We start from the raw sequence: 11,263 nt of genomic DNA on the forward strand, positions 1-11,263 counted from the left end.
AGATATAGAGATGGAGATAGCTCTCTTAGATCTTAGATATAGAGGGGGAGAGGGGAGATAGAGAGAGAGACAAAGAAGGAGAGAGAGAATCCCTACCAGGCAGCCATCGGCAGAGAGAGTTTAGGAAAGAGAGGGACAAGAGATATTATTAGGGTTTTTAGTTTTGGAGAAAGAGAAATTAGGTATATTTTTTTCGTAAAAAGACTAATAAGGGTTTTAAGGGTATAAATGTCATTTTTCAATTCAGACTTAATTATTCAGATTTAAGAAAACAAACATCTTACTCATAAATAATTCAGACATTTCAGATTCAGCTAATTCAATTCGGCCAATTCAGATTCAGCCAATTCAGATTCAGACCTCCACAAAAAAACAAACACAACCTAAGTTTGATTTGTTGTTGTCATGGCTCATGGGTATAATAGAGTAAATGAATGGTTATCTCGGTCTGACTTCTGAGTCCTGTTAGAGTCAAATATAAAAAACAAGCTGAAGTAAGACCACTTTGTACTGAAATAACCTAAAGAGCAAGACTTACAAACTATCCACACCTTTATAATCTAGAAAACCTGGTCGTGAGGCAGGAAAATCTAATCAGTTCATTAGGAATAGGAATAATGGATTATAGGGTCGGAGCCGCCCAAGAAGAGGACAGAGGGACAGGGGACCACCATAATTTGAACTTATTATTCCTAGACATCGAATATGACTTGACTAAAAAAAAAAAATCTAAAATAGATTAGTAACATGTGGGACATGTCAAAATGTAGTACCCAGAAAGCCAAAACGTGTGCCGCCCATGTTACTGATGTTCATTGCTTGGTGTTAATTATTTGAACCAAATTAGCTGTAAGATCACACTGGACAAGTTTTGTCCTCGTGAAGAGAGGTTTGATATATCCTAAAATGGTCAATATATGGACAAGTAAATATCTTATAGTGACAACTAAATATTTCACGCGGACACTAACTTAATGTGGACAAATAAAAAAAGTTAGAAATCCCATGTTTGTGTGGATAAATTGAACAGTTGTTTCAGAATGTTATCTGGATTTCTTGGAGGATTGGTTAAAATTAGGGCTTCTTGTGATGGGTTAGTTTGTTCCCCTTCTACACTTGAACGACTTAAATCGCTTAGGCGTTGGCATCCTCCGGGCACTTGAACTCAAATGAGCGACATTCACACATCGTATCTGCGACCCAAACCTTATCCCCTTCTAACATTAACAATCAAATCTTTTGGGTTTATATTTTGAATCCACCCTTTTTGATCTGGTAGTTAATTTGTCTACTCAAAGATTCAATGTTATTTGTTTCCGAGAAGAAGAAAAAGAAGAATAACACAACTAGATTTTCTACAAAAGATATTAGATTGTCCATATATTGATCAACGTTTCTTATTGAGAAAGGGGGGACTTTTTATGTCCAATCTCGTCTATGTGAAGAGTTTTCCGATCTCGTGGTGGATCAGAAGACTATTATTGATAGCTAGTTACAGTCCGACTTGTCTGGGTTAGAGGCAAGGCCAGATGCAGACCGTGTCACAATCATTGATGTTAACGGTGACATGGTAAACAGAAAAATCATTCTCATTGTTTCTTTTCCACATTTTGATTTGTAGTTGTTTGTCATTTTCGCCTTTGCCAGTGCCCTACTGGGGCATGCGAGAGCAATGTGACGAAGAAAAAGTCAAGCCATCTTCAATGTCATATTTTATTGTTTTTCACTTGGGACATCTAATAGTAGTTTAGTAATATAATTAGAGGACGTGTTAGTTATTTAGTTAGATTACTATGTGAGTACATACTCTGTGTGAACATGGAAACTGTATGTAATAAAGAAGAATAGTTTATAGAAAATGCAAGTACTTAATAAATCATAGGACTACTTAAGCATGGAGGTAAGGTTAAAATTCATTACTTTGAGTACTACACATTTAAAATAGAATACTAGGACTTCTTATCAACATTTTCCAGAAACAAATATAAAACAAATTGAAGATAAGGGTTAGGTGTGTTGTGGTAAAGAGTTTGAATCAACCAAACGTTTTAATTTGCTAAAACTTAATTGTAACGAGAAGAAAGTTGACACACGGCAATTGACATTCTAGTCGAGAAGAAATTAGTCATTCCTAATTTTCAAACTCAAAGTTATATTCTAGAAAGTTATTTTTTTTTTTGTTGAACTTCCTAGAAAGTTATTTAATAATCAAAGTTATTTTGAACTCCAATACGAAAGGATGCTACTATATGCAACTTCAGTTTTGCTAAGGACAACTATTAGACAAAAATAACTAAATAAAACTAACTAAAATTGTGTCTTAAATGGCTAACCAACACCAACACCAAAAATCAAGTATAACCGAAAAAAATTATTACACAAAATAACTAAATAAAATTAAGTGAATTTTGTCTTAAATTGCTAAATCCAACACTAAAAGAAAAAAAAATCAAATATAATCAAATTTTTTCTCAAAATTCAAATTTCTATTACCATAATTAATTTCATAAATAAAATTTATTCGAACATTAAACTAAAAAGTTAACCAAATATTAAAAACTAACAAAAAAAATATTATATTCCAATCAGAGCATTCCATGTTGTAACTTGAGGTAAAATTCAAAGAAAAAAAAATCAAATATTACCGAATTTTTTCTCAAAAACTCTTGGGTTCAAATTTCTATTACCATAATTAATTATTCATAAATAAAATTTATTCAAACATTAAACTAAAAAGTTAACCAAATATAAACAAATAACTAAAAAATATTGTATTCCAATCAGAGCATTTCATGCTGTAAAAATCATACTACATAAAATCACTATGTATATTTTTAAGCTTTTCGTTTAAACCTTAATAATGTATATTTCATAAACTCATTTTACATAAAATCATACTACATAAAAATAATGTATTTTTTAAAAAATATTAGATAACACTAATACAACCAATTTTATTTTTGTTGAATAAGTTAATAAAAGAAAAAATTGTGTCTAGTAAATAATTTTGGGAAGTTGAAACTATTTAGCAATCTAAGATTCAAAAAGTTATTTGCTAGATAAAATCAATAAATCGATCTTTGGGGTTGTTTAGCAATTTAAAAAAGAATAAATGGTTGTGTCTAGCAAAGAGCAAGCAATTATGTAGCTTCGTTTAGCATTTGTCATACGAAAATATCTCAACTCAAATGCCTTCAGAAGGAAAAAAAAAAAGGGGAAAAGCAAAGCAAGAATCATAAAGACAAAAAGAAGAAAACAACAATTCTTTTAAAACTTACTTTAGGCTTTTCGTTATCCCTTTTCCTCCATTTATTATATGAGATCCCAATAATAGAGTAATGGATTTCTTTTTGCACCTTTCCAACTCATACCATTATTTTCTTTCATTAATGTTCTTATTCAACATTTTAATTAATAACTTCATTTTTGAGGGTAGTTATGACAAACAATGAATGACACATCGATGCTCAGAAAATATAATTTATATACAAAATTAACCTATACCAGAATTTGCAGAGATCAAAATTGAGCGAACCCACGAGTTAAAGAGATTAAACGAGACAGAAAAAATGAAAATATTTTCTTATGGTTCGTTTCAGTGGCCAAGGGATCACGTTCTTTATGTAAAATAATTTCTAACCTAAATCACATTTGGTGATATGTATTAATATGAATATATATTAGTAACAAGTAACTTTTCACAATCAAAATGTTTTACATATCATTTGGGCTTTATTATTTGGATCCACATGCCCTTGATTAAGAAATTGATACCTATATCTATATATGGACTTAACAAATGACCTATCACCGACTCTCTCTCTCTCTCTCTCTCTCTCAACTAACTTATTGGCTTCTTTACTTCTCCACTCAAACTTAAGTTGTCCTCATCTGTTTTATACTTCATTCCAGCATAAAACTAAAACACAATCAAGATTCCTTGACAGATGACACATAAAACAACACATATCTTACTAACCCTTTCAATCTTTTCTCTATATAAATCCCCTTCAAAGTTTTGAATTACCCTAAACTAAAATCAAAATTCTACTTAACTATGAAGAACCCTAAAACCAGTCTACTAAATCCTTTTCTTCTCCCACTTCTTCTCTTTCTTATTTTAAACAAATCTTCATCTCTCCAATATAATTACTACAGCAAGACCTGTCCCAACGTCGAATCCATTGTCCAAAATGCCGTTAAACAGAAGTTCCAACAGACTTTCACTACTGCTCCTGGGACCCTTAGACTCTTCTTTCATGATTGTTTTGTCAGGGTTAGTTTTCCTTTTTCCTTATCTCATTATTCATTCACTTAATTAGTGGTTTGGGTAATCTTGTTCTTCATTTTTGTTTCTCATTTTCTTTTGGTTTTGGTTTTCGTTTTAGGGGTGTGATGCTTCCATTCTTCTAAGATCCGCAAAAAATGACGCGGAGAAAGACCACCCAGAAGGTCTATCGCTCACCGGAGATGGATTCGATACAGTGATTAAAGCTAAAGAAGCTGTTGATAAAGATCCAAGGTGTAAGAATAAAGTCTCATGTGCTGATATTTTGGCATTAGCTACTAGAGATGTTATTGCCTTTGTAAGTTCATATTTGTTGTCTACCTCTATGTATTATTTTATGTAAATGATAATATTTCTTAACTATAAAATTTAGCTAATTTGGGTTAAATTGTTTATTTATGGCAGACTGGCGGACCGTCGTACAAGGTTGAATTAGGCAGACTAGACGGCCGAGTTTCAACAAAAGCTAGTGTTGGAGATCATCTTCCGGAGCCAAACTTTGGTTTAGACCAACTTAATAAAATGTTTGCTTCTAATGGACTTTCGCAAATTGATATGGTTGCATTATCTGGTAAGACAAAATTAAGTTTGAATTTTTGATATAAATTTTAAACATTTTCTAAGAATTTCTTTCATATCTTCAATTTTCTAATTCGTTAAATCTGGTACTTAAAACCGATTTCACTTAGATTTACTTTAAATCTAATTGATGAATATCTTACCAAGTTCCACAATTTTATCTTAAAAAAGAATTAGACTCATACAACTTTACTTTTGTATTTTCCAATTTCCTCATTTGTTGAGGTATTCCATTCAATCTATTTTAACCCTATATCAGGGAATAAGTATATTGAAATTACTCTTTCATTCTTGAATCAATCGCATTAGGACTTCAAAAGCTAAAAGAAACCGTTTTTACCGATTAATTTATGACAAAGCTACAACGTTCATTATATCATACTATATTGTCATATTTATATATAACTTCGTAACGAAAATACTTTTCCATTTTATAGGAGCACATACAATTGGAGCCTCTCACTGTAATCGGTTTTGGAATCGAATTCGAAATTTCAAACCAAACCAACAAGTTGACCCGACATTAAACCCGGATTACGCAAGGCAGCTTCGTGATGTTTGTCCATTAGATGTTGACCCAAGATTTGCAGCAATACTGGATCCGTTTACGCCTCAAGTATTCGACAATAATTACTTCAAAAACCTTCAAAAAGGAATGGGTTTGTTTAGTTCCGATCAAATCTTGTTTACTGATTTAAGAACAAGAAATATTGTGAATACTTTCGCAGCGAATAAAACGGCTTTTGAACAAGCTTTTGTTATGGCAATGACTAAATTAGGAAGGGTTGGAGCTAAACATTCCCGATTACATGGAGAAATTCGACATGATTGCACTCTTGTGAACTAGAATAGTAATTAATATACAAAGATTGTTTACTACTTTGGCAAGTTTTAAAGGCACCTCCTGTTCTTGTTCAAAATAATCCCGCTAAAGACAATCCCAAAAGTCTCACACATTGGATTTCGGCAATCCAAGAGAAGAGAGGGCAATGCATCCCTGGGCCAATTATTTAAACGAAATCGACAAGAGCCCATCGATGCCCATTATCAGTATCGATCTACTCTTACCGATTCTATATAGTCTGTGATATCTTCATGTTTTCATAATTTTGATCTTGTTATAAATATTTGATTTATGGTGGATGACCACCACACTTTGTAACTCTCACCACCATAAGTTCTACACCATTATTTTGTATTTAAGCACCATTATTGTGTGACTCACTATTGGCTATGTAATGCATCTAGAGACCTATATATGGTAAGTTTGGTCAATTGTAATTGGGAAGTTAAAGATATATGGGCTTCTTTGTTGAATTTTGAAACTTATTATTCTTATTTACCGCTAACCATTGATTTTATGGTTGTTGAGACATACTGAATCATATAAGAAGGATATGAGAATTACGTAGATGATCATGACTGAAGGGTTAATATTGCAAACTAATATAAGTGTAAATCAAATCCATCCTGTGGCAAGGTCAAGGTAAGTTATGCCTCCAAAATAAATTAGTATTACTCTCATAACTCATTTTTAGTTTTATATGCATATCGCAAGGGTATATATTTGATAAATATTTTACAGAATCATGACGAGTAATTTCATTAAAGAATAAAGTAGTATTTTTTCTTTTCAAAAATGATATATTTGAGTCTTTGAAGAGTAATTTTCTTGTGACTTATATATTTTGCTATGATGAACTTATCTCATATAGTAGTTACTTCAATTCCACTCTCTTATTATATCTGTTACTGATGATTTTCTGAGGAAATTTAACCATTTGATTTTGGTCACAATCAAATTGAAGCATACTTTGTATATGATATTACCAAACCTGAAGTTTGGTGGGTAATAAGTCTTAAAATCTCAAAATTTCTAGAAGAGTCTGAAGTATAAAATTTCTGTGAGATGATAATAAATCAAATCTTTGAAAGATGAAAATATATAGCCACTATGAGTTGGTTAATTATCACTAAAATCGTAAACTCTTGTAAAACAAAATTTGTTTACTCATTTCTGAAGGATGAGAAATATTGATACTTCGGCATCAAAATGATTTTCCATTGATTCTTAAGAGATTACAACTGAACTTGTGGTAAGAAAAATACTACACCGAGTTCAAAATATATATATTCAAGTGGTGATAATATTTTCTATCGCGTCTTTGGACGGTGATGAGTTGTAAATTCTTGAAAAATAGAATTTGTTGAATAACCGCTTTCATATTACACCTAATGTTGTAGTTCCCAAAGAGAAAGTAATGATGAATTTAGTAGAAAAAAAATCACATGAAGATCATATATCTCACATGTAATCAATCGCACATGAAGTTGTGATATTAGAACAAATTGCTCACACCTGAGGTTGTGATTAGATTAAAATTTTTCTCTTACAAATCATATGATATGAAAATAGAAATCAAGATTTGCTTGAAGCAACTGACTTTCTTTTTCGTCTTTGTGACAACCTTGAATTATGTGCATATATGGATATGATATTTATTATCAAATGAGACAAATTTATCAATACTAGGGAGAGGAAGTCTCAGATTCAATGTCGTAAAATACTTGAAAATTATCAAGTTTCTCTCATTAGAATCGATAAAGGGTGAATTTACTACCTCCAAATATTTATGTTTTTTCAGAGCGTAATATGCTCATATATGGATAAAGGTCATGGAAAATGATCAGAGTTGATCAAAGTAGCATGTACTCTTGGACACTGAAGGAACACGTTTGTATAAGAATCCTCCTGAAGAGGTTATTAAATGAGAATAATGTGATTCATGTTTCTAAATAAAATTCCTTGAAGCGGATATCTATTATATAAAATAGGATGGTGAGTGCTGACTAGGACAAACCAAAGATAAAAGCAAAGACAAACGAAAGATAAATCTAGCCGTCCGTTATCCCATGATAAATCTTGACCGTCTATTTATTTAAGATTAACAAAGCAAATAATACGTGCATAAGATGGGTTCACATGTAGATTCAACTCTAATATTGACCTTTGGATCTATCTCCCCTTTACTAAAACGTTAATCCAACATTTATGATTAAAAGAAAACCCCCAAATTAATTTCACACCAATTAAAGAATTAATACTTTCTCTTTATAACTCACTCTCACATAACGTACGTGCATAAGATGGGTTCACATCTAGATTCAGCTCTACTGTTGACCTTTGGATCTATCTCCCCTTCACTAAAACGTTAATCCAACATTTATGATTAAAAGAAAACCCCCAAAATAATTTCACACCAATTAAAGAATTTATACCCTCTCTTTATAACTCACTCTCACATAACGTTTATGTTCATTATTTTTTTTATGTTTGCAACTTTTCATTTCTTCCATTAAAATCTATTGTCGTTTCTAATCCTTTCTCTCTTTCTAAAACTTTTCATGACTTATTCTCTAATGGTTTTATTCATGGTTTTTTTTTGTATTGCCTTTTGTAAAACTCAAGAATAGAAGAAGGTTTAAGATGAAGAACAGAAGCTAGGGTTTAGTGAAGAACAATAATTTGGGGATTTTCGATTTAGCTGAGAAGAGGCAACTAGGGTTTCATTCCCTTTTATACCTAGGTCATTAGTCTGATATGACCTAAGACTTTGTCTGAAGACACCCACGACAGTCAAGAGGAGTTGACCTCTGTTGAAGTGTTAAAGGCAGCCACAAGCTGTTTGAAGTTTTCTCTACAGGCAACCTACAACAAAAACAGAAGTTAGTTAGACAACTAACTTCATAACAAACTATTTGGGATTTGTTAATTCTGTTTTTCCTTTCTCTAATCAAGTATAAAACTTAAAGATTGTAATTAGAATAATCATTGAAATAAAATAGAGTGAGGAGAGAATTCTTACATGGTATCAGTCTAGGGTTCTTCAAAGATCCAAAGCTAGTTTTGTAGATCCAAAACTAGGGTTTTCTCTCAATAACTCAAAAGCAATCATCATCTCGCAAGATAAACAACATCAAGATCAAAATTCAGAAAATTAAACATCCATTATCATCAAAATCAAAAGGAAATTGAAGAATTCAGTTCTTCAAAAGGTTAGAATATTACTTTTTTTTCGGACTTCTTTCCAAGCATTCATCAAATGGCTTCACCTCAAGGTAATTTACCTCCAATTTCATCTGTTACTAACTTCATAACTGAAAAGTTAGATGATTCTAACTTTCTCATGTGGAAAGATCAAGTTGAAACCCTTCTTAGCACTTATGACTTGCTAGGGTTTGTCACAGGCACCATTGAATCACCACCACAACTTAGAATCATAAATGGTATTGAACAAGTTAACCCAGACTTCCAACAGTGGAGAAGTAAGGAGAGTTTTGTGAAATCTTACTTGAAAAGTACCCTGTCCAAATCTGTCTATTATGACACATATGGGCTGAACTCAGCCAAAGAGATTTGGGATTATCTCTATCTTACTAATAATGAAGGTCTTGAATCTCAAAAAGACCAATTAAGAAGGAAGTTGCAGACAATAAAGAAGGGAAATTCTTCCATAACAGAATATCTTAGAGAACTGAAACAAATTTCAGACTCTTTAATGTCTGTAAATGATAGAATTACTGAACCTGAGTTAATAAGATTTGCAATTCAAGGGTTAAGTGTAGACTATGATCCATTTACCATTGCTATTAGGGCAAACAATGAACATTTATCTTTTGCTCAACTTAAATCAAGATTAGTTCAACATGAGCAATGGCTGTTATCAAGAGACAGTGATCAAGAAGCTTACTATGTCAAAAGATATAATCAAAGACAATACCCTAAACCAGGATACAAACCATCACCCACATTTTATAGAAATCAAGGTCAACCAAAGAAGGATTCTACAAATTCACAAAATCATGTCAAACCATCATCAAGTTCTCAATCCAAAGTGGGTATTAGGGCTGATGATTTTGATTTCACCACTGTCCCTTGTGGAATATGTAAAAGATGGGGACATTCTGCTGGGGTTTGCTACTTTAGGTATACACCAAATAAACCTCATATGGGTTACCATTCAGAATCTCAAATTCAGCATGAGACAAATGATTCTAACATAGAAAACACTCATGATAATGCAATAGAACCACAGTCTTACTTATATGAGGATGAAGCTTTACTTGAATGTAATAATGCCATGCTATATGAATATGAACAAACAAATGAAGAAGATGATATCTTTCAAGAATGCCATACTGCTATTGTACATGAACAGGATAATGATATCTTTTCAGATTGTGTCTTAGATTTTGATGAGTGTCATGTAGTCACAGAAGCAAATTCAATAAAGGACAGGGCCTGGCTAGCTGATTCAGGAGCCAGCAGTCATATGACTCACACTGCTTCAAATCTCACAACTAGTCAATCATATCAAGGCACAGAGGCAGTTATGGTGGGTAGTGGTAAGTTTCTACCAATTACTAGCACTGGTTCTTCACAATTGTCTACTTCTAATCATACTTTTGAGCTAAATAAAGTATTGTGTGTTCCAAATCTTAAAAGGAACTTATTGTCTATATCAAAGTTTACTAAAGACAACTCTTGTTCAGTTGAATTTCTGCCTTGGGGTTATACCATTAGGGACATTTGGTCTAAGAAACTTTTGGCAGAAGGACCAATGAAACAGAATTTATACCCTATAGAAGTTCACAACAGTATATTGCAAGATAGGTCTTATTCAGCCAACTTAGCTCAAACTACTACACATTATGACATATGGCATGCTAGATTGGGTCACTCCCATCATGGAGTATTGCAGCAGTTACAAAAGGATGAGAAGATACATTTTACAACCACAAAAGAGAAGTCTTTTTGCTCTTCTTGTGAAATGGGCAAGAGCAAATGTCTCCCTTTTGAGGATTCATCTACAACCACCAATACTCCTCTTTATTTGGTTCATTGTGATGTTTGGGGACCAGCCCCTGTCACCACACCAAATGGAGCCAAGTACTATATATTATTTCTTGATGACTTCAGCAAATTTAGTTGGATTTATCCTATGAAGGCAAGATCAGACAGTATTAAGTGTTTTACACACTTTAAGGCAACAAATGAAAACCTCCTCAAAGAGAAAATTGTGTATTTTCAATCTGATGGTGCTCCAGAACTCATGAAAGGAGAGTTCAGATGCTTTTTGGATAAGAATGGGATTATTTTCAGGAGCTCATGTCCCTATACACCTCAACAAAATGGGAAGGCAGAGAGGAAGCATAGACATATCACAGAATTAGGTAATACCCTATCTTTCCATTGCTCTTTACCAAAATTTTTATGGTTTGATGCATTCAATACAGCAGTCTACATCATTAACAGAATACCCACTAAAACCCTTCAAGGCTTATCTCCATATGAAGTTCTATTTCATATTGCTCCAAATTACTCTCATTTTAAAA

At 32.5% G+C, this 11,263-nt stretch overlaps 1 protein-coding gene across 1 annotated transcript; it reads left to right on the forward strand.

Annotated features, from left to right (window-relative positions):
- Nucleotides 1–3,763: 3,763 nt before the first annotated feature.
- Nucleotides 3,764–6,192, forward strand: LOC147556428 (peroxidase 16-like). The gene is made up of 4 exons (XM_086664328.1): nucleotides 3,764–4,276; nucleotides 4,389–4,586; nucleotides 4,694–4,859; nucleotides 5,305–6,192. Exons 1-4 carry the CDS (start codon nucleotides 4,058–4,060, stop codon nucleotides 5,712–5,714), a joined length of 993 nt encoding a protein of 330 aa, XP_086520454.1. The 5' UTR covers nucleotides 3,764–4,057; the 3' UTR covers nucleotides 5,715–6,192.
- Nucleotides 6,193–11,263: the final 5,071 nt, after the last annotated feature.

This window comes from Eschscholzia californica, unplaced genomic scaffold, assembly GCF_041429995.1.
Source record: "Eschscholzia californica isolate CP2 unplaced genomic scaffold, dmEscCali1.0.p SCAF_2, whole genome shotgun sequence".
NCBI classification, from domain to species: domain Eukaryota; kingdom Viridiplantae; phylum Streptophyta; class Magnoliopsida; order Ranunculales; family Papaveraceae; genus Eschscholzia; species Eschscholzia californica.

Coding starts and splice junctions, on each gene's coding strand:
- LOC147556428 (XM_086664328.1), top strand. CDS start 4,058: ATGAAGAACCCTAAAACCAGTCTACTAAATCCTTTTCTTCTCCCACTT. Junction 4,277..4,388: donor TTCATGATTGTTTTGTCAGG/GTTAGTTTTCCT, acceptor TTTTCGTTTTAG/GGGTGTGATGCTTCCATTCT. Junction 4,587..4,693: donor CTAGAGATGTTATTGCCTTT/GTAAGTTCATAT, acceptor TATTTATGGCAG/ACTGGCGGACCGTCGTACAA.